Genomic DNA, 24,853 nt, shown 5'->3' with positions numbered 1-24,853 from the left:
CTCCTCTCACAACTACATTGAAATTACTACATCAAAATAAACTACAGAACAACCATCATTGCAAATCACTTGAATTCTAGCTGAACAGAAGTCCGATAACTAAGGATATACAGAAGCCGCCACATTAAGATTGATAGAAGGGGCAGAAATGCAGAATGGGGCTGGTCTCACACCTGCACATGGGAGACAAAAATTGAGAGGAATATCTCAGCTAAGGAGGTACACCCTGATGTCCCAGGTCCACACCAGGCTCCCTGGCCCAGGGATCCTATGCCAGGAAGAGAAGTTCCAACAACTTCTGGCTGTGAAAACCAACAGAGACTATGGCTGCTGGAGTCCTAGTTGTTCCTCTTAAAGAGCTCTCACATGGACTTACTCACTGAACTCACTCGCTTTGAGCTCCATCACTAGGGGAGCAGCTCAAAAGTCACCAGGGATATATGTAGAGGAACTGAATTGTCTGGCTGCAGGGAGAGGGCTGCAGGAGCAGGTTTCTAAGACAGAAGTGCTGGCAGAAGCTATTGTTGCTTTTTTTAGGCCCCCCCTTCACCCAGCATGAAGATGCCGGCAGGCACCCTATCTGAGTCTCCATCCTAGCTGACAAAATTTGTCCCATCCTAGTGATTCCCTGAGATCCCACTCAACTTGCAGGCCCACCCAAGCCACTTCCAGTGTCTATTCCATACAATCAGTCTGTATCTGTCTTGGCTCATGCTGTGGACTTTCCTAAAATCTCTCAAAAGTTTACAAACCCCAAACAAGAAGCATCTGGCCTCACCATGCCCCATGTATCTTGATAAGCAGCCCCAAATCTGGCACTAGTAAAAGCTGGCGTCAGTTCCAAGCTTAGCCTCTTGCAGGTACCACCAAGCCAAGACAAGGTGGCAGCCATTTGTGAATTGTTTTGTGGCTCATTCCAGTTGGCCTCAGGGAGGGGACAGGAGGCAGCTGAACTTGACTCATGGAAGGGCCACTGCCAGGAGGCCCTGTGGCTGACATGCCTGGTGGCCTGATTCAGACCAAGCAGGTTCAGAACAACCAGGTTGCCTCTGCAGATAACACCCACAAAAGACAGACTGGGCAGCCACCAGAGCCCTGCTAAAGCAAATCCTGCTCCACAGGTTCAGCCCCTGCACAACAGCTCCTCCACTGTAGTGATGGCCAGTCCTTTCAATGAATCAGCCCAAGAGTCAATCCCTCATAATGACGTGCAAACAACAAACAACGCTCAACTACATTAGGAGGGTACACACAACACACTCAAGGAACATACATGGAGCACCTGGCTCCGGTGACAAGGGAAATTACACTGCTGCACCTGACAAGACACCTACTATATAAGGCCACTCTACTAAGACAGGGAGACATAGAAGCTCCATCTAATACATAGAAACAAACACAGGAAGGAAGCCAAAATGAGGAGACAAAGAAACATGTCCCAAATGAAAGAACAGAACAAAACTACAGAAAATGAACTAAAAAATTTGAAGACAAGCAATCTACCATATACAGAGTTCAAAACATTGTTTATAAGAATCTTCAATGATTTCAGTGAGAACTTCAATAAAGAGATAGGAAACATAAGAATGGAGAAGGAAAACATAAAAAAGAACCAATCAGGAATGAAGAATGCAGTAACTAAAATAAAAAAGAATACAGTAGAGGGACTCATCAGTAGATTAGATGAAGCACACAATCGAATCAGCTATTTAGAACATAAGGTAACAGAAAACACCCAATCAGAACAGAAAAAAAAAAAAAAAAAAAGAATCCAAAAAAACAAGGCTAGTTTAAGGGGCCTCTGGGACAACATTAACTGTACCAATATTCACATCTTGGGGGTACCAGAAAGAGAAGAGAGAGAGAAGGAATTGAAAACGTATTTAAAGAAAACCCTTAAATGGGCTTTCATAGAAAACTATGAGACATTTGAAAAAAAGAAAAAAAGTTAAAATTAAAGAAGACACAAAGAAATGGAAAGACATTCTGTGTTCATGGATTGGAAGAATCATCATAGTTAATATGGCCGTATTACCCAAAGCGATACACAGATTTAATGCAATCATCATCAAAATCCCAATGGCATTTTTTAATGAAATAGAACAAAAAATCATCAGGTTTTTGTGGAAGCACAAAAGACCCTAAATGGCTAAAGCAATCCTAAGTAAAAAGAATAAGGCTGGTGGTATCACACTCCCTGACTTCAGCTTGTACTACAGAGCAACAATAATCAAAACAGCATGGCACTGGCAGAAAAACAAATGCACAGGAATAGAATTGAAAACACAGAAATAAACCCACATAAATATGAACAGATAATTTTTGACAAAGGAACCAAAAATATACAATGGACAAAAGAAAGCCTCTTCACATAATGGTGCTGAGAAAATAGGAAAGCCAAATGCAAAAAAAAAAAAAAAAAAAATGAAACTGGATTGCTGTCTGTCACCATATACCAAAATTAACTCAAAATGCATCAAAAACCTAAACATAAGACCTGAAACAATAAACTGCACAGAAGAAAGCATACGTACTAAACTCAAGGCCCAAAGATTTTATGAATTTGATGTCAAAGGCAAAAGATTTTATGAATTTGACCTCAAAAGCTAAAATAAAATGAATGGGACTCTATCAAACTAAAAAGCTTCTGCACAGCAAAAGAAACCATCAACAAAACAAAGAAGCAACCAACCGAACGGGAGACAATATTTGCAAACAACACCTCTGCTAACAGGCTAATATCCAAAATACATAAGGAACTCATACTACTCAACAACAAAAACCCAAACAGTCCAGTTAAAAAAATGGGTGGAGGACATGAAGAGAAACTTCTCTGAAGAAGACAGACAGGTGGCCAACCAATATATATATATATATATATTGCTCACATTCACTAACTAGTAGGGGAATGCAAATCAAAACCACAACCACAATAAGATATCACCCCATATCTGTTAGAATGGCTATCATTAACAAGACAATCAAGTCTTGGAGAGACTGGGGAGGAAAAGGAACCCTCATACATTGTTGGTGGGAATGCAAATTGGAAGGCAGTGTGGAGTTTCCTCAAAAAGTTAAGAACAGAATTATCATATGACCCAGCAATCCCTGTCCTGAGTATATACCCAAAAAATCTGAAAACATTTATCTATAAAGATGTATGTGCTCCAACATTCATTGCAGAATTATTTACGGTGCCCAAGACATGGAAACAACCAAAGTTTCCTTTGATAGATGACTGGATAAAGATGTGGTACATATACTCGATGGAATATTACTCAGCTATAGAAAAGATGAAATACTGCCATTTGCAACAACATGGATGGATCTTGAGATTATCATGCTAAGAGAAATAAATCAGACAGTAAAAGTCGAAAACCATATGAGTTCACTCATCTGTGGAATATAAAACTGAAAGCAACAAATGAACAAGAGAAACAAATAAAGAAACAAAAACCCATAGACACAGACAAGAGTTTAGTGGTTACCAGAGAGTAAGGGGAGAGGGATGGTAGAAGAGGGTAAAGGGGGTCAAATATATGGTGATGGAATGAGAACTGACTCTGGGTGATGAGCATACAATGTGATATATAGATAATGTATTATAGAATTGTACACTTGAAACCTATATAATTTTACTAACCATTGTCACCACAATAAAATTTTAAAACAAGCTGTAACAAGAGACAAAGAAGGATACAGTCATCCCACTTCTGGGTATTTATCTGAAGAAACCCAAAACACTAGTTTGAAGGGACATGTGCATCTGTATTTCATTGTAGCATTATTTTCAATAGTCAAGATATGTGGGCAACTTGGGTGTCTATCAATAGATGCATGGATAAAGAAGCGGTGGTACATATAGGTGTGGTACATATATAGCAAACTTACCACTGTGCACTTACATTGGCAGCACTGTACAAACAGCTCAGTAAGGTTTAATAATCTTGGTATATCAGTGTTCACAGCTGTGTTTGTGTAGACATGTGGCAGTGTCTTGCTGAGTGGCGTTCATTTTTGATGTTGCGTGTTTTTATGTGTTATGGTGAGAATGTCGGAGTTCGAATTAGAGCAATGAACAAACATCAAATTTCTTGTTAAATTTGGCAAGAATGGAAGTAAAATCAGGGACATGCTTAGTCCAAGTTTATGGGAATGATGCCATGAAGAAAACGGCAGTGTACAAATGGATTAAATGTTTTTCTGAGGTGAGAGAATGCATCACTGATGAAGAGAGTTCAGGGCAGTCAGTAACAAGCAGAACTGACGAAACATTGCAAAAATCCATCAAATTGTGCATCAAAATCATCGGCTGACTGTGAGAAGCAGAGTAAACCAAGTAAACATCAATAGAGAAACAGGAAAATCTTAACTGAAAATCTTGGCATGAGAAAGGTGTGTGCAAAAATGGTCCCAAAGGAGCTCACCAATGAACAAAAGCAAAGGAGAGTGAAAATTTGCCAAGACCTTTTGGAGAAGCAAGATGATGTTATGGGCCACGTTACCATTGGTGATGAAACATGGGTGTACCAATAGGACCCTGAAACAAAGCGTCAAAGTGCACAACATAAGTCAGCTAATTCTCCACAACCAATAAAGTTCTGTCAGTCCAAATCAAGAGTCAAAACAATGCTGCTAAACTTTTTTCATCTCAGAGATATTATTCATTATGAATCTGTACCAACTGGACAAACAATTAACCAAGTTTACTATTAGGAAGTGCTGAAAAGGTGGCATGAAAAAGTTAGACCAAAACGACCTCAACTTCTGCAAACAATTCATGCTCTTGCATCATGACAATGCACCAGCTCACACGGCACTGTCTGTGAGAGAGCTTTTAGCAAGTAAACAAATAACTGTATGGAAACACCCTACTCACCTGATCTGACCCCCAATGACTCCTTTCTTTACCCAAAGATAAAGGAAATATTGAAAGGAAGACATTTTGATGACATTCAGGGTATCAAAGGTAATACTATGACAGCTCTGATGGCCATTCCAGAAAAAGAGTTCCAAAATTGCTTTGAAGGGTGGACTAGGTGATGGTGTCAGTGCATAGCTTCCCAAGGGGAGTACTTCAAGGGTGACCACAGTAATATTTAGCAATTAGGTATGTAGCACTTTTTCTAGGATGAGTCCATGAAGTTAATTGTCAAACCTTGTATACAATGAAGTATTATTCAGCCATAAAAAGAAATGAAATTTTGCCATCTGCAACAACATGGCTGGACCTAGATGGTATTATGCTGAGTGGAGTAAATCAGACTGAAAAAAGACAAATGCCATATGATTTCACTTATATGGGGAATCTGAAGAACAAAATAAACAAACAAAACAGAAATGAACTCATACCATGTTTCCCTGAAAATAAGACCTAGCCAGACAATCAGCTTTAATGCATCTTTTGGAGCAAAAATTAATATAAGACCCAGTCTTATATAATATTATAATATAATATAATATAATATAATATAATATAATATAATATAATATAATATAATACCGGGTCTTATGTTAATTTTTGCTCCAAAAGACGCATTAGAGCTGATTGTTGAGCTAGGTCTTATATTTGGCGAAACACGGTAGATACAGCGAACATTCTGAGGGTTGACAGACGGGAGTTAGGGGAAAAGGTGAAAAAGGGGAAGGGATGAAGAAGTACAAATTGGTAGTTACAAAACAGCCATGGGGATGTAAAGTACAGCATAAGGAATATAGTCAATAATATGATAATAACTATGTATGGTGTCAGATGGGTACTAGATTTATCAGGGTGATCACCTCATAAGTTATATAAATGTCTAACCACCATGGTGTATACCTGTGACTTATATAATACTGTATGCCAACTGTAATTGAAAAATAAATTTCATTAAAAAAAGCTAACCTTAAAAAAAAAGTCCATTTTCCAAAACTGCACACAAATGATGTGATTTTTCTGCTGAAACTGATGCTATCTAATATACTATTTCATGGGTTCAAGAGTTCAGGGCCTGAGGATAACATGAGGTATGGGAGCCTACTGAAAGAATTCCAAGGACAAAATATGACAAAATTTGCCTGATTTGCAATTTTACAGTTGTCCTCAGCCAATCCTGCAAACTTCGCTTAGGGACTACATTAGTGACATTTGCCAAGCCAGTGTAGTAGAGAACATTGTATTAGACAGAATGTGCACAGGATCATCCTGAATAACAACTAAAAGTGAATGTGAATACATACAGAACGGCAATACTGAGTTTTAAAAAACACAGTAAAATGCAAGAAAATGGACAACAGGTATAGGAAAATTGCTTCTTATGAATGATTTTGTCAGCTCTCAAGAAAAATGATCAAAGTTTCAACAAATTTTAACAAGCCTGAGGGGTATTCCTTTGGCATGATCAAGAATGAGGTATGTGTGGATGCCAAAGTGGGGTGAGAGGAAATCTCTTGAGAAGAAAAATATAATTTTTCTTGTAGATGGTGACAGAGCAAGAACAAAAAAGAAAAATTGCCTCTCCCCTGAGCTCTACTCAGCTCAATTAGTACAATGTCACAACTTGAAAGCAGAGTTTGAGTTGGCAGACAGGCATAAAGGATACAAATGGAGGAACGCTCGCCCCCAGGATCCATTTCATGCCGCCTCTGAGGTGGGGTGCAGTATAACTGGGCTTTGCAATAATAATTTCTTTGTTGGGGAGACGTGAAATGTTTTATGAGTATCTGTATTAAATCCTCTCAAATAACCCTGAGAATAAATCACTCTGCATCTCTTAATTCTACAAATACGATATTTCATACTTAAAGCAAGTTCTTACCAAAGGTGAAGCCTCAACATGCCCCATCACCACCACCTATGCAAGAACAGCCCACCTGAATGTGCTTATTCATAGGCTGCCTTCTGTATTCATAGGCTGCCTTCCGTATTCATGCTCAAGAAGACTTCTTGCTCCATTACAGTCTGGGGCTCCTGCCAAGGTACTAAGTCCAAAGTGAGCAGGACTGTGCCAGGAATGATTTGCACTAGGTTAGAATGAGGGGGAGTCAGGCTGGTCGAAGAGAAGAGGCCCAAATTGGTTAAATCAAATTAAATCTAAGTGTCACCATATGTTTCTGCATAAACACACATTAAGACAGAATGTCAGTTACCCTATTTCCATATACTAACATGCTGCTAATAATTAACGAAGCAGCACTGAAACTAGCATACACTATCTCTCTATGGAAACCTTTTCTCATCCAAAAGCCTTCTTCTAAGGAAGAAATGTTTATGCTAAAATATATATGTATATGTTTTTTGGGGAAAAATACTCTTTAAAACATTATTAGTCTGCTATGAAAATAAAATGCATTGTACTCATCATATCCAAATTTAGGCCACTTCTCTTTGAAGAAAAGACAAAACTTTAAAATAGCAAATGTTCCTAGAGAACACAAATATGTAATTTCTATCCTTTCATTCAGTTCCAAACACAGTCAAAACACTTTCAAAAATGTATTTAAATAGATAGCATGCATTTAAGAAAGTATAGGTAATGAATCTCAGTGTAAGATTTTTATTCAAATAAACTGTGAATGCAAGATTTGCAACTTATAAACAAAATATAATTTCCTGGAACTCTCTTGCCTTCATTTGAGTGAAGAACTCATAAAGGAAATGTAAGTCTAATGGAGGTTTAATGTCAGGGTCCCTATATTTAATCTTCTACTAAGCAGAATTCCAAAAGAAAACAAAACAAAACATAACACAAATATATAGTACAATTGCACTTAAATCCACCCAACACATTACAGACTGTAAAATATTAAAATATATTATGTATTTTATTATGCACAGCTGCAACAAGGGCATCAACCAACTGATCTGATAATCCATTAAACTATTTAGAAGTTTTCCACTTAAGTAAGAGCTTTGGGTAAGCTGCATGCTCAAACTATTTAGCATCACAAATATACTTAGCAGAAAGCTATTCAAGTATTGATGTCATTTTGGCACCTCTAGAAAAAGAGCTACCCCATGTTGATAGGTTTTGGTTTAAAAGGAAGGCTTTTTATGAGATATTATAAATACTGATTTTACTAACAGATTCAGAACAGTCTATGAGTTTATATGCATTAACCTTTCCATTTATATCACTGAGTTAGATTTCAGTGGATATACAAACACCCAGGATTTTTCAAGCAAGTCTTGAAAGACTAGGCAATAATAATTTGGAGATTCTTATTTTTTTCCTCTAAAAGAGCCCTTGTTTTTGAGAATTTGAACTGAAAAAAATCACTGTATAAGAGACTAGAGTTCATCTTTTCTTATGGCTGAGTAATATTCTTTTGTGTGTATGTACCACACCTTCTTTACCCATTCATCTATCTAAAGACACTTTGGTTTCTTCCATGTCTTGGCCACCATGAATAATGCTGCAATGAATATAGGGGTACATATACCTTTACAGATAAATGTTTTCAGATTATTTGGGTAGATACTGCCATTTGCTACAACATGGATAGATCTTGAGATTATCATGCTAAGCAAAATAAGTTAGAAAAAGTTAAGAATCATATGATTTCACTCATATATAGGATATAAAACTGAAAGCAACAAGCGAACAAGACAAACAAAGAAACAAAAACTCATAGACACAGACAACAGTTTAGTCATTACCAGAATGTACAGGAGGTGGGAGGAGGGAGGGAGGGAGGGTAGAAGAGGGTAAAGGAAGTCAAATATATGGTAAAGGAAGGAGAATTGACATTGGGTGGCAAACACACAATGTAATATGTAGATGATGTATTATAGAATTGTATAGTTGAAACCTATATAATTTTACTATCTAATGTCACCCCCAATAAATTTAAAAAATAGGAAAAAAAAGAGACCAGAGTTTTAATATATTTTGTCTTTCTATATCACTAGCCACCCACTCATCCAGAGGGAAGGCTTCTTTTTCAAATAAAGCATCCAATGAACATAATTTGACAATCCACAAGATAGTGTACTAGGGGCTGGAATGAATTACAAAAGTAGAAAGACAGCCCTTGCCCTCAAAAAGGCCTCGTGTTCTGAAGGGAAATTAAGAAGGAGAATGAACAAGCATATGTAGGTATACTAACATTTATATAGGCATATGCATAATAGACATACACATGAGAAAGTTCAATATTTCTTATGAACAAGATGTTCGGCTCAATCTGACATACTGAATTTTTCTCATGCACAGGTACTACAGATATGTGCCTCTTTTACTGCAATAATTTGGTTACAATTTTTAGAGCTCTTACTTATGGATGAATGGATAATAGAGTATTAATCTGGTACCAAAAATAGAAAAATAAATCCAAACCTGAACCAACTGGAAAGAAGACAAATATCCTAAAGCCAGGAATAAAATTGAACTTTAGAAAAGAGCCTCAAGTGGCTATACCTCTAACTAGACCATATTTCCAGCTTAGAGAAACAAATAGCAGTTTCTCCGAAAGAAGAATCGCCATCAATAATAGAAGCTTGGGGATATTTCCTAAATAATGAAAATTCATGACAACTCATTTATTTTCAAATGAATTAAGAAAATATGGATCAAATAAAAAAATTCTATAACACACACACAAACACACGCAGGGGATTCTACTATATATAAGAGCAAATACATAATGAAATCACCACAGATAGCTTTCCACAAATACACTTACAGGTATGTAAGTATTTGTTTTAAAATCGGAATTGCTCTGAGGAGGATTTCTTTTAAATTTAGGATTTCTCCCAGTAGTACCTTCCCTGCCATTCACAGACTTACAAGTGACAGGGAAAGCTATTACTTATTTGCTGAGATCAACTAACTTATGCTAAAATATGAAGTATGGATTGAGGTCAAGTTTTATAATTCAAGTTTAATTAAGCCACATACACGCTAGATAGCGGAAAGCTCTTTATATTAAAACATAAGGCGTACTAAACTCAATTTATTTAAGTCTCAGGATTCATTTCTGAGCATCACAGCTAACAAATGTCTTTGGAATGCTGCAATTCCTTTCTGGAACTCAAAAATTAGAACCATGCCCTGCAGACAGGCCCACCCTCACTTAATTTACATTTATGGAATTTATCTAGATTATTTATCTAGATTAAAAGCAGGTTGAACCTGGCGTTAATTTTTAGCTTGCACTACTTCATAAGGTTTTAGGTGTTATATGTCAATTAAATGTTTAGAATAAGTTTCCTTTAAGTCACAACAGGCTTACAAGTACATTCATCTTATTCGTACTTTTAAATTTGATAGACACATTTCCATATATTTGTAGTTGCATAGTGAGAATATAGTCTTAAAGTCTTTGATCAAATAAAGTCCTTTTATTCCTTTGATAATTTCCTAGTTCATAAAACTAACATATTAAAATCAGTGTTTAACACCAGTGTTATAAAGACTTAGGTTTTCATTGATGCTTTTGAGGAAGATTTGAGAATTATCATATGTTATATATAACCATAAATGCTTAGTAGTTATTTTCCATTATAAATGGTTAGAAAATCCTCTGGGGATGGCCAAATAGTCTTCAAACAGAATATTCACTTGAAAGCCTCCTTCTGCCCATAAACTTGTATTATTCCTTTCTTTGTACTGAAGTAGGGCTTATTATCTCAGACCATCTTTGCTATGCTTTATCTGCCTCCTGTTTTCATTAATCATATCCCTTCATTAACCTTCATCATTCTTCCCTTCACCAAACCACTGTACTTGTGGAGCTTATTTGCAAACGTTATGTTGATTTTATGATCCTCTGCCTTGTTTTCTCAAAATGTTTACATCTGCTATGAGGGAAGAAACTATGGTCATTATTGTACCACATAATTGTAAAATACAAAACTAGCACAACATCCTGCCCTGGCTTAGAACTTAAATATTTTGTGTTAGAGTGATAAGTTTTCATTTTCAATGAGTTATGTGCCTTTTGTCAAAAGTTAGGAGAAAAATAGGTAGAGATATTGGTTTTGACTTGACAAATTATATTTAAATCCAAGTAGTACTAGACATGTTATTCAAACTAATTAAGAAAAAATGCATAGCTTTCCTTTCCATTCAACAACCTGTATAGAAAGTCTAATCAAAATGAGATTAAAGGGACAGAAATTCATAAACTAGAATTAGTAATAGAAGCCTGTGAAACTATTCTGTTAAAATAGTTTCTGAGTATAAAGGCTCTATATAGCCTTGTAAAGGCTCTATATAACCATACTTCACCTCTCTAAGTACAAAGCACTTCTAACATCTTGTTCTCCACTAAGTCAACTGGATTATAATATTTTATATGTGTATATCAGTCCTAATCTAATAACCAGCATGCAATCATGAAATAAATTTTAGTTCTTTACTATTATTCTTAACCAAATCTTAGACTCTGTTATATGGGTAAAGCCAACTGAAATATTCAGATCAATTTTGATTGCTTAGGATAGCTTTTATTACCGTGGTTCCCTGAAATTGAGATCTAGTCGTACCATCCGCTCTAAGGCGTCTTTTGGAGTAAAAATTAATATAAGACCTGGCTTTATTTTAATATAAGACCGGCTCTTATATAATATAATAATATAATTATAATATATGATATGACATGATATAATATAATAAATACTGGGTCTAATGTAATATAATACCGAGTCTTATATTGATTTTTGCTTCAAAAGATGCATTACAGCTGATGGTCCAGCTAGGTCTTATTTTCGGGGAAACCCAGTAGATATCTATGAGAATGTGAAAGAGTATCCTTCAGAGTTCTGTTTATGAAAACAGCTTTGACTTTTGTGGAAACAGGCAGAGAAATAACTCAGAAGATATATGAAGAGCTGTGGGAACACCGGCAAGTATATACACACACATCATTTTTATAATATCATGATTAATCAAATTACATGTCAAAATCATTAAAATAAATTTGATTCAAATTTTGTAAGCATTATTATTGCTAATAATACCAAGTTGATCTGAACATTACCTAGGAGTGTCCAAGGCTTCTATTACTAAGTGTATTATATTAATTAGCCCTCTGAACCCCTCTTCTGAATTTGTGATAACCTTTTATGAGCTGCTTGTAACAATATAATGACTTCAATTTTAATAGAAAATAATAAACGGGATACTGTTTTAGCATTTATTTGCTGCTTCATGTACTTTACCTGATTCTTGAGATCCAGTTTAGGGCATGGGCGACCTCCATTGTAAGGTTTCTCTTTTAGCCATTTGGATCGAATTCTCACTCCAATCCCACACGAAGAACTGCAAGACCCCCAACTAGACCAATCGCTTAACTTGCAATCAAATGGGCAGGGGATGACACATTCTTCTTGAATAAAACCTGAAAGAAAAAGATTCAAGAGAAGGGAGGAAAGTCTGAGTAAAACGTACTGATCAAATTTACTTTCTAATTCATGATTACAGCTCAGCTTGCTCAACAACATTGCTGCAGTAGCTTCAATAGTTTTCTATGTAAATAAACAAACAGAAGCTTTCAGAGATAGATACATATGATTATATCAGCATTCCAAGTTTCTGCCATCTGTTTACTTCACAGGCAGTTCTGTGGTGGAAAGAGCAGGGAATATGCAGTTAGTTCTGCTTTCTGATAAGAAATGAAGCCGTTCATGGCTAATGATGGTACCATCTCCTCTCACTGGGCCTTGTGTTCTACCATTCTTATCATTCCCACCTGGGAACAGGAAGTATAATAGAATCAATCTTTCTTGGTGTCTGTGATCTGCAAGCCTTTCCTCTAAGAAAGACCTTGATTCCCACTTTCAGGAAGTGTGACTTGGAGGTGGGAGGAGGGCAGAGAGTGCACCATGAATTAGGAAGAGCAGGATATTACTGAAAGAAGAACGTAGAGGAACAGTGAAAGGTTGTATAATGAGATATTGGATTGGAATCAAGAGACATGTGTTGAAATACAGATGTAGATGCTCTAGATTTATTTGGTCTTGCTTTTGTCCTCAGTCCAGTTCTTGCTACAATCTTTCTCTAATAATTATTTAACTATCTAATAATTAACTATTGGTCTTATTTTACTATAATATCAGACCAGGTCTTTATAATATAATATAATATAATATAATATAATATAATATAATATAATATAATATAATATAATATAATATAATATATATAATATAATACAATATAATATAATATAATACAATACCGATCTTATGTTAATTTTTGCTCTAAAAGACACATTTGAGCTGAATGTTCAGCTAGGTCTTATTTTCGGGGAAACACTGTATATATAATAACTTATGATACTTCTTTTAAAACCTTTGCTGATTCTCCATTACCTTGAAAATAAAGTGCCAACTTTATTTATTTGCAAAACCTATATGATTTTTTTACATGGGGGCTCTAAACAAGGATTTTGAACTTGGCTGTAAAATAATTTCCATCGTCCCAAATATACTACAGACCAATCTGACCAGAATCCCTGAAGATGGGATCTAGGCATCAGTAGTTTTCAAAGCTCTCCAAAGGATTCTAATGTTCAGACAAGGCTGAGAACCACATGCCTAACTTATTTTCCTCTTGCTCTTCCCTCTTCTCTATCCCAAAATCTGTCCACGGAGACTACTCCATCTTCTCCAATAATATTTATGCCTTTCCTCATGCAAAAACTCTACTCTTTCTCTAACCAGTTTGGCTTTCCTGGTTCATCCCTTCAACTACTCTCTTGCCAATATAATTGACCACTTGGCTCCATTGTTCTTCTGCCATGCCAGTCTGGTAAAATTTCAGAGCTAGATCGGTCAACTGTTGTCTGTGCTTAACACTAGACTACAAAGCAGAGATGAAGAAAATGCTATTACCCACTGGTGACCACATTGTGTAGTCTCTATCTTCAACCAAGTTCTCATACTGCCTAGTGATACTTCTGCATTTTCTTCTCACTCCCATTCCACATTACAACTTTTTCAAATCTTCTCCACCTGTCTTCAAACTTTTAAGACCTAATTTCTTCTTTCCTGGGGGCAGGGGGATGAATAATAAGGGAATATGTTCCCATATTTTTGATTCTTTCTTCATATTACAATGAGAAAGTCATCCACTTTTCTATATAAGGCATATTTTTACCACTTGATAGCTTTCCAAACTTTTTCAGGACCTTATTTCCCTGATTGCATTCTCTCTCTCTCTCTCTCTCTCTCTCTCTCTCTCTCTCTCTCTCTCTCGCTCTCTGTTTGTATACACACCTATATTTATTGTATATTAAATATAATTTTATAGTTATAATTCTCTTAGATCAATATTAGAATTAGAATTATTTTACATTCTCCAACTAATACTCATTGACAAGAGAGAGTACACCAGACATCTAAGAATCACTAGGAAAGATCTTGCTGAGATTTAAAATTTAAAAAAAAAGAAGAAAAAAAAAAAGCTCCATTTGAGGTTGTTAAAAGACTAATTCTCTTAACCAAGGAAATAAAAGACTCAGAAAATTATGACATTAAAGAAATAAATTAAAGAAGATACAAGTAAGTGGAAACATACCATTCTCATGGGTAGAAATAATTAATATAGTTAAAATGTCCATACTACCTAAAGCTATATATAGATTCAATGCAATCTCTATCAAACTACCAATGACATTTTTCACAGAACTATAACAAATAATCCTAAAATTTATATGGAACCACAAAAGTCCCTGAATAGCCAAAGCAATCTTGAGAAATAAGAACAAAAGTGGGAGGTATCATACTATCTGACATCAAATCATACTACAAAGCTACAGTAATCAAAAGAACATGGTATTGGTTTAAAACAGGCACATAGATCAATGGAACAGAGAGCCCAGAAATAAATCCAGGCCTATATGGTCATTTAATTTATGACAATGGAAGGAAGAATTTACATTGGGGTAAAGACAGTCTAGGAAAACTGGATAGATACATGGAAAAAATGAAACTGCACCACCTTGTTATGCCATATGCAAGAATAAATTAAAAATTGATTAAAGACTTAAATGTAAGGCCTGAAACAATAAAACTCCTAGAAGAAAACATAGGAAGTAAATTCACAGACATTATTACCCTTACTAATATTTTTACTGATATATCCCCTCGGGCATGGGAAGAAAAATAAAAAAATAAATATGTGAGATTACATCAAACTAAAAAGTTTTTTCACAGTAAAATAAACCTTAATAAAACAAAAAGGCATCCTATTGAATGGGAGAAGATATTTGCCAATGATACATCTGATAAGGGGTTAATATCCAAAATTTATAAAAAGCTCATACAACTGAACACAAAAAAAAAAAAACACAAAAAAACAAACAAACAAACAAACACCAAACAACCCCATTAAAAAATGGGCAGAGGACCTGAATAGACATTTCTCCAAAGAGGACATACAAATAGTCAACAGACATGTGAAAAAATGCTCAACATCACTAATAATTAGAGAAATGCAAATAAAAACCACAATGAGATACCACCTCACTCTTGTCAGAATGGCCATCACCAATAAATCAACAAACAAATGCTGGCAAGGATGTGGAGAAAAGGGAATGCTTGTGCATTGTTGGTGGGATTGCATTTTAGTACAACCACTATGGAAAAATGTACGGAGGTACCTCAAAAAATTGAAAATGGAACTACCTTATCAACCAGCGATTCTACTCCTGGATATTTATCAAAAGAAATCCAAAACACTAATTCAAAAAAATACATGCACCCTATGTTTACTACAGTGCTATTTACAATAGCCAACTTATGGAAACAACCAAAATGCCCACTGATAGACGATTAGATAAAGAAACTGTGGTACATTTATACAATGGAGTATTACTCGACCATAAAAAAGAATGAAATCTTACCATTTGCAACAACATGGATGGGCCTAGAGAATATTATGTTAGTGCATAAGTCAGACTGGGAAAGACAAATACCATATGATTTCACTTATATGTGGAATCTAAAAACAGAATAAATGAACAAACAAAACATAAATAGACTCAGAGACATAGGGGAAAAAAACGTACAGTTTCTAGATGGGAGAGGAGTGTGGACAGGGGAGAAGGTAGGAGGATTGGAAAGTGCAGATTGGTGTTCAGAGTATAATCATGGGGATATGAAGTGCAATATGGGGAATATAGTTAATAATGTTGTAAAGATTATGTGGGGTAACAAATGTGTGCTGAACTTGTTGGGGAGATCACTTCATGAACTGTGTAGATGCCTGACCACTGTGCTGTACACCGGAAGCTGAAGTTGAATGATATTGAATGTCAACTACTCATATAATTAAATATACATATGGTCACGAGATGTGGAGTACAGCATAAGCATAGGGAATATAGTCAAGGTTATAGTAATAGCTATATCTGATGTCAGAGAGGTAATAGATTGGGGGTGGGGCTTATCACTTTGTGAGGGGTGTAAATGTCTTAACTATTACATTGCTTTGTACACCTGAAACTAATAATAATAATAATAATAAAAGACTAATTATCTATTGTTTAATATACTTGGAATTCTACAGTTCTTTCTAAGGAGCTTTGATCACCATTTTGATATTAAGTACATAATAAAGCTAAGTATATGATTAAATAGAGGTCACAGACAATTTTACAGAGAAACTGAGTCACAAAATGTTTCCATTTGCTACTGAATGAGAAGAGCAGGACTGGTAATTAAGTGGAATGGACTCTCATGGTATGTATACTTCAAATATGAAATTCTAGGTGACTTCATATAAGTAACTTTTAAATATTTGAGTGACTATGTAGATCGTATGTTAAAGCAGATTTTGTATTAGATGATACCCTATTAATTCAATGAGAATTTAAATTATTTTCATCTATATTTAAATACTGAATTATTTTAATTAGACAGCTTCTAGTACACTGTTTTTTGCTTTTCCTCTCCCCGTTGATAAGACATAATCCCACAGAATCTCTATTAAAGTCAAGATCATAAACTCAATGAGTATAAAATAGTTTTGAAATTCAACAGGTCTAAGAAACAGTGACATCTATTTTTCGGGAAAGTTATATTCATGCCAGAGTATACCTCAAAGAAAAGCCCATAGTGAGAATCATTAATAATTGCATATTCTTATGCCTACCTCATAATTGAAAGGAATTAGTTTTACCCACATGCTTAATACTTGCAATTTTTGGCAAGTGAATATGATCAAATGTGACTACCCACAAGGTTAACATGCCATGTGAGAATTCCAATTCCTGACTATGGAAACTTCACTAATGTTTTAAAAGCGCATCTACATAAAATATGTCACAGAATAGCTTTTCTGGCAACATTCATAAATCTAAATCCAATTGCTATGAAGGAAGCAGTTTTTCTACCAAAAATATTTTATACTACAATTTATATGCAGAATACATTCCTTGGACCATCATATTACTTAGCCTGGGGATGTTTTCATGTTCTATTTTAGTTATCTGTATGCATAAAAAGTGAGGTATTAAATAGTCATTACAGAATTAGCAATAGAGCATACACCAAACATCATGATTTTGTAAACCATATACATTACGCACAGTAGGTTCTCAAACGTATTTGTTATTATGAATAAAGATGAACTGAATATGATCCATTAATAGTACCTCTATGTTATAAGTAGAGGAATTTATATGATGACTTATATCCTTTTGGGCTGAAGCCCGGGGATATGAAATGACTTTTCAATCTATATTTCTAACTCTCAAATATTGCTTTAGGTTGGTGTAATGGACGTAGATAAAAACACAGCTCTATGAATAAGGCAATCTTATTGATAAAACCACTTCCCAGGATATTACCTGCTATGCATTTTTTCCCTTCCATCATTCAAGTACTAACAGATATTTACCCCTATAAAATCTCTTTTTGGAGGATACAAAGGAAGAAAATGTTGATGATATTAAGCCTGAGGAAACAACCTAGATTAATTTACTTTTATTTTCCTACTGTGTAAAGTAATGGCAAACATCCTACTAGATAGTGCATGTTCTATTTACTGACACTTTGCTAAAATAATGAAAACACAGTACCAAAAATCAGACAGGGAAACAATAAAGAAAATGCTAATCATATCTTCCCTACTTCAAAGTGAAGATCTGGGAGAATCTTGGGAGTTAAAATGATATCATGTTTTAATTTCTCAATGTTTAAAGATTTACTGTTTTAATTTATACATTTTAGCACTACTATTTATCTAGTAATGCATGATATTAAAAAGTATCTTATGACATAAATCAGAGTAGTATAAAGTCTAAATTTGTTTAGGAGAGATGGAAAAAAAATGGGGGCAGATTTTTTGGCATTGTGGCAAGAAAGACAATTTGAGAAATTGGATCCATACTTTGCCATTGTTCTCAAGAGAAGACTGACAGTATTAGACATTTATTCAAAAATCTCAATCCACTACTGAGTGGAAATGTAGATCAAATTCAATGGGGTTACCAGCTTGCTTCGGTGTATTTATATTTTGGCCTGGGAATACTGCTCATGAATAGCATTCACATTCTTTCAAAGATGTTTCCAACTTTGTTTAGGTCTCTGTGGGGCCTGAGAGAGGGGAGTTGGAATGCACCTAAATTATCATGATCCCTTCTTCTTAAAATTTTGAGTCATTAAAAGAAAGTTTTGAAAATACTCTTTACTAGTAGAAAAATATATTTATTGCATATATAAAAACCCATCAGTATAGACTCTCCAATGTTAAACAGTATAAAATGATAGTAATATTATAGTATTGCAAATAATAAAGTATATATTTTGAGCCCACAACCTAATCAGATACCTAAAGTATAGCTGATTTAGAAGGTACACAAAATTTTAAAAATCACATTGACAAAAAAAGTTTTCCTGGATTCCTTAAAACTCAAATATCCCACAGCATAATTATTTATTAAATTTTATTACACTTCCCAGGGAGAAAAATAATCTAAGTGTAAATCAGTTCCTTAATCAAACATGTAAAGTTACTGATGTACTTTATTTTATATGTAAATTCAAAGTCATCTAGGCCAAAAACTTAATTTTATAGACTGGTCGGAAATAGAAAGGGAACTTGAATCCTGACTTGACAGGAGATAACCAGCTCACTATCAAGTAGAAAAAAAAATAATTTTTATGGCCCCAGAATGTTCTCTTTATTGATGGAGTGACAAAGAAGAAAATCAACCATACACTTAAAGATATTCATATTTTGGAAGAGATCAGTCTTATAAACGAGAAAAAAAAGTAGTACAAATCATACGTAACTTACATGATACAGATAATATATACAAATTATATGACAATTTGAGGTAATATAAATGGATTCTGGCTTCAATTTTCTAAGTAATTCATGTGAAAATGTTTATTGGCATAAGCTGTGGTAGACACAGGTTTTTGACTAATTGCTTGACCTGGTTCACTTGCTGTAACTAAATGTATCAGTGTAAATTTAATCAGTCAACCAAATCATATAAAGAACTGATCTTTTAAATTGAATTGTCCAGGTAATTTAATCAAGATGGTATCTCCAGTTTTCATACAGACAGAGTTTCAGCATTAACAACCTTATATCAGGTTTCTCTAGGCACACAAAAGAGATGTTTTTCTCTTAGAAGATATTGAGAATATTAGGGACAAATGGAACACGAGACACAGAAAAATATGAACTGCTCAATTAGTATTGTATGTACTAAAACAGGTTCTATCATTACTGCAGAGGAGTGCTGTTAAAATTAAAGTGACTGAATGTTTTAACCACATAACATACTTGGTATTTGAAACACTACAAAGATACACAGATTGTTGACAAACCAATATTACCGAGTAATGCTTAGAACTGTGGCTATTAGAGCCTATATGAAGTCCTGTCATGACATCTCCTTGCCCTGAGAAAATATCAAATTATACCATACATTCTCTACATTTCCTTTAAAAGTTCTGAAGACTTATCTGAGCGCATGTCTTGTATTTCTCAGGGCTAGTCCCCAAATAGTTTAGAATTTGCTTCAGGACACATAGTAAGTAAGATTTCCCTTCTCTGCCTCTTGAAGTTAGGTGCCATCTTATAATTTGCTTTAGCCAATGAAATGTGATCAGAAGTGAGCGTGTCACTTCTAGGTGAAAGCTTTAGGAGCCCTAGTGTAATCTGCCACACTCTTTTTTTCCCTGTGCCACAGGAACTGAAAATATTCCAGACACCAGCTGCTCCTTCAGCCAGGGTCTTGAAGTTAAACAGAGCTCCCAACCAAACCAATTTTGATAAAAAGTAGCCCTGGATACTGAATGATCTTAATGGCTTGCATTCAACCACTGAGATTTTGAAGTTGTCTGTTATATTTGGTACTATAACGCAACCTATCTCATCCTGATGGATCAACCTTGGCATAGCAAAGCATATCTTCAGAAGATGAAATGCAAAGCCCCATGGAATAAATAGAGTATTTTGTGAATCTATATATAATGCCCTGAGAAAATAAGATTAAGCTGCAGCAGCAGTAAGCACAGAATGAATGGCAGCGCCATCAAATGACAATGTGACTTTGCAAAAGTTGAGCCATGGATATATATTTCAGGATAATTTATAATTTATTATTTATAAAAAGGCTGGTGTATGGATTATAAATCAAGGTGTAACCTTATGTGATCTGGAATAAAATATTAAATCTCAATAATTCAGTTTCCTCATGTAAAAATAAAAATGTGGCAATATTTGTCTGTTGTATCTCCCTTTAATATTATAGGGACAAAATTATAATAAGTAGAAGTTTGTGGAAGTTTTAATATACAATATAAATGACATACTGATATTTTACCACTACTAAAAGCTACATAGCAAGATAAAAATGTTTTGTTTTGTTTTTCCTGATACTGTTTTTGGCGTTAGTGATTGACAGAAATTATAATTATGTAAAGATGCTATAGCAGAAAAATTATAGGGTAATAATTTCCAGATTTGGGTTCCATTTCTCATTCCAGATCATTTCTATGTAAAGTAAAGGCTAGGATAACTTTGACAAAATGAGAGATTCTGTATTAGATCAGTAAATCAATTTTTGTTTGAGTCCATCTCTGTTGTCTAAGTCTGCTGATACCAGCCAAAGCCAGACACTCATTATGTGTCACCTGGATTATTTTAATGTCCCCTTAACTGGACTCCAGGTATTCAATCTGTTATCATTCATTCCATGTTGATCAGCTGCCATATTAATGTCCCCAAATCACAACTCTAATATATCATAGTCTACCTTAAATAAAAAGCTCTCATAGACACAGACGACAGTTTAGTGGTTACCAGAGGGTAAGAGGGGAGGGAGAGTGACAGAAGAGGGAAGAGGGGATCAATTACATGGGGATGGAAGGAGAACTGACTCTGGGTGGTGAACACACAATGTGATATACAGATGATGTATTGCAGAATTGTACACTTGAAACCTATATAATTTTACTAACCAACAAATTTAATAAAAATTTAAAAACTAAAACCTTCTGAAGTATGGCAGAACTTTGAAAAAAGAATGGACATGTAGATGGCAATCTAGGCAGGAGAGATACCACAAATTATATTAAGAAGATGGGAATGAACCCAAAATGTTCACAAGTCAACAGAGAAATCTTTTATAAGAATCTGAGGTTGAAAGAAGTATAATATTGGCTAGGTCAGGTGGTGCCACATGGGATATCCTGCTGGAGGTCTTAGGAAGTTAATTAAGAATTCTGATATTAATTCAGGTGTGCTATTGGAGTGAAGGAAAAGACGGCATGAGAACAAGGCACCTTCTTAAGAGATAATTAAAAAATTTAGAAGTGAAATGACAAATGACTAGGCCTTAGGCTTAAAGACCACTAAATGTGGTATTTTGCATGTATGCATAAATATACATGTATTGTGTAAATATACATACATATATAATGTATACCAGGGGTGCCAAAAAAATGTATACAAGTGGACACTTTGGTCAACATTGCTCAAGCAGTAGTTCGCCATAATCGGAAGTGTCTGGACACTGATGGTAACCACTCTGAGCACCTTTTGTAATTGAAGAAGTCAAACGTGACTTGTATTCATCTTTTCTTATCGATGTATATTGACTAGTACAATTTTAATACAGTTTTCCTTTTTTAAAACATATGCATTTTTTGGCTCCCACTGTATACATATAATTTTACATATATGCATTTTTATATATTGCATTTACATATATATTATTAAAGAACAACATAATGGTACATGATAGACTACTAGTAATAATTAACTAGCTCTGACATACACAGATGGTTAATACACTGTCTAAATGGAAATGACCATCTTCGAAATGACTACTGAAGCAGCTCTTTAAATAGCAACTGCATTCCCCAATTGTTGACACAGGGTTAGTGTAACTAAGTCTAACAATCACCAATGGCCACTGTATGAGTAGAAAGACGCTTCTAAGTATCCCATGGGAATCAGAAATACATGAGCTTAGAAAAGAAGTGTCTGTCCACCTTGTTTCATCTCAGAGGACCTACAGGAAGCTCTGACCTGAATCCAGACATTTATATTGGAACAGCATATTGGATTTATTTATGGTCTACCTGTTTATTTTTTCACTTGTTGACTTACATATTTATTTTGAGGCCAAGAGTTCAATATTGGGGGATTTTATATGAAAGTAAAGATTTCTGGCTTCTCTTGAAAGTGTAGAGGCTCTGGGAACACCTGGGTCCTAAGTCCTCTTCAGATGAAATATCCCTTTGCAGTTCTCTACCATCCCTTAGAGTGATAGTCTAAAGCTCTAACATAAGGATTTTATCTCCCAATTAAAGCAATGCAAAAATGTAACTCATAATTCGGACAGAAAAACAGATGGTGTTCTCCTTCTACTGCAGGAAAAGGTGGAAGATACAGAGACCCACCAGTCAGCTCACTGTACTCACCACATGAAAGGATCTATGAGGAATCTTAGCTAGAAACTTCCACTTGGGAGATGCCCATGCAAGAGTGAGTTCCTAAAGCTTAGGCTTCATTAGGTGGCTTGAGTTCTACTGCCATCAGTACCCTGCATATTACTAACAACAGCATTTAAACATAATTCCTAACAGTGGCAACAAGAGACATCAAAAATACCTAGAACAGCATGGCTACCTAGAATAAGGCATCCTGCATTCAGAGCCAAGCTCCTCCAAACTCTGTAGTACAGAGCAAAGCTCGTAAAGGGATACAGTTGCATGGAACACCCTTCAGAGACGAAATTCCTTTTTTTCTTTTTATTTGCTGGAATGTTGGATCATCCAGACAACTATTTGTATTCATGAACAATGAAACAAGCTGTTATTATAAATTCTAAATTATGGATTACATGACGAAGAAAATTTACCTCCAAAAGTTTGCTTTTGCCAAAGAACTGCATCTCTCACTGAGCTAATGCAGAAATCAATGGACTAGAATGAATTCACAGCACATTAACTCCTTGCAAGTTACTGTAAAAACCTTTGAAATATCGCCAAGGTGTAAAATTAAATATGACTCTCAGCCTGATTTATACTGCATGGTGGTAATGGTGAATTTGTTTCACTTACCAATAAATTTGTCTCCTAATGGACTGTGCGTCAGCTAATCCGGAGACTAACATTTCAGCTCCTCTTACCTTCTATTGTCAAACAGATATTTCATGACTTTGTTTAAGGCTATTTAAGATATCCTTGCTAAAGGAACAAAAGAAGTTGCAGGAGGAGGGTAAGATACTTACTTTCCTCTAAGAAAATTGGTCATTGGCAATGCTCTAATTACACTAATAGTGTCAAGGAAGATTGGATATGGATAATTTGAATTCATAAAGAGACAGGACCTTTTAAACCAGGAAAAAGTCTCAAGAGCAACTAGAAATATACCTCTAAAAAGAGAACAAAAAAAAGAGAGTTTATTAGTTTCCTAGGACCTTTGTAACAATTCACCACTAACTTGATGATTTCAAACAACAAACATTTATTCTTTCATAATTCTGGAGGCCAGAAGTCTGACATTGAGGTGTTGATAGTGTCATGAGCCCTCCAAAGTCTATAAAAGAGAATCCTTCGTTGCTCTACCAGTTCCTGGTGATTCCTAGCATTCCTTGGGTTGTGGCAGCATACCTCCAATTTCTGTCTTATCTTCACTCATGTCTCTGTATCTCAAATCTCTCGCTCCTTTCTCTTCTAAAGACACATGTCATTGGATTTAGAACTCCTCCTAAATCCAGGATGATCTCATCTTAAGTTACTAACTTCATTGTATCTACAAAGATCCTATTTGCAAATAAGCTCACAGTCACAGGTACTGGGTGTTAGGACTTAAACATGTCTCTCTTTTTTTTTTTTTTTTTTTTTTGGTGGGAGGGGCATAATTCAACCTACTAAAGAGAGAAATGAAGACTCTGATAAGGCAATGTTCTATATGGATGAGAACCTGCCTTTGATATTCAGCTGACCTCGGCCAATATCTCACTTTAACAAGAGTTGCCTAAATCCTCTAAGCTTCAATTTTATCATCTATAACAAAGATTGGCAAAGTGTGACCTGAAGGTCAAATCCAGACTCTGCCTGTTTTTGGAAATACAGTTTGATAGAACACATCCATTTGTTTAAGCATTATCTATGGCGACTTTTGCACCGTAAGAGCACAAGTGACTAGTTGTGATAGAGACAGTATGACCCACCAAGTTGAAAACACTTACTATCTGGACCTTTACAGAAAACGTTTGTGAACTCTGATTTATAAGATGGTGATAACAGCAGTACCTACTGCATAAGATTTTTATGAGGATCAGATGAGAGTACTCAACAGTGCTGATCACAGAGGAAACACTCAGTAAGTAAGCTATTTCCATTAGAGAGGCATGGTGCCATGGTAGATAATAGCATATATTTAGCAAGGAG

The 24,853-nt window shown here is 35.2% G+C and overlaps 1 protein-coding gene across 4 annotated transcripts in view; it reads right to left on the bottom strand.

Annotated features, from left to right (window-relative positions):
* THSD7B (thrombospondin type 1 domain containing 7B) overlaps positions 1 to 24,853 on the bottom strand; it is an 802,394-nt gene that overhangs the window by 196,735 nt on the left and 580,806 nt on the right. For all 4 annotated transcript variants that reach the window (XM_074335732.1, XM_074335728.1, XM_019752567.2 and 1 more), the window contains one exon: positions 12,146 to 12,324. In XM_074335732.1, the coding sequence (XP_074191833.1) occupies positions 12,146 to 12,324 (179 nt within the window). The remainder of the gene's footprint in view (positions 1 to 12,145; positions 12,325 to 24,853) is intronic.

Source organism: Rhinolophus sinicus, linkage group LG01 (assembly GCF_036562045.2).
Source record: "Rhinolophus sinicus isolate RSC01 linkage group LG01, ASM3656204v1, whole genome shotgun sequence".
Classification (NCBI taxonomy): Eukaryota; Metazoa; Chordata; class Mammalia; order Chiroptera; family Rhinolophidae; genus Rhinolophus; species Rhinolophus sinicus.
This window is presented reverse-complemented; position numbering and strand designations above follow the sequence as displayed.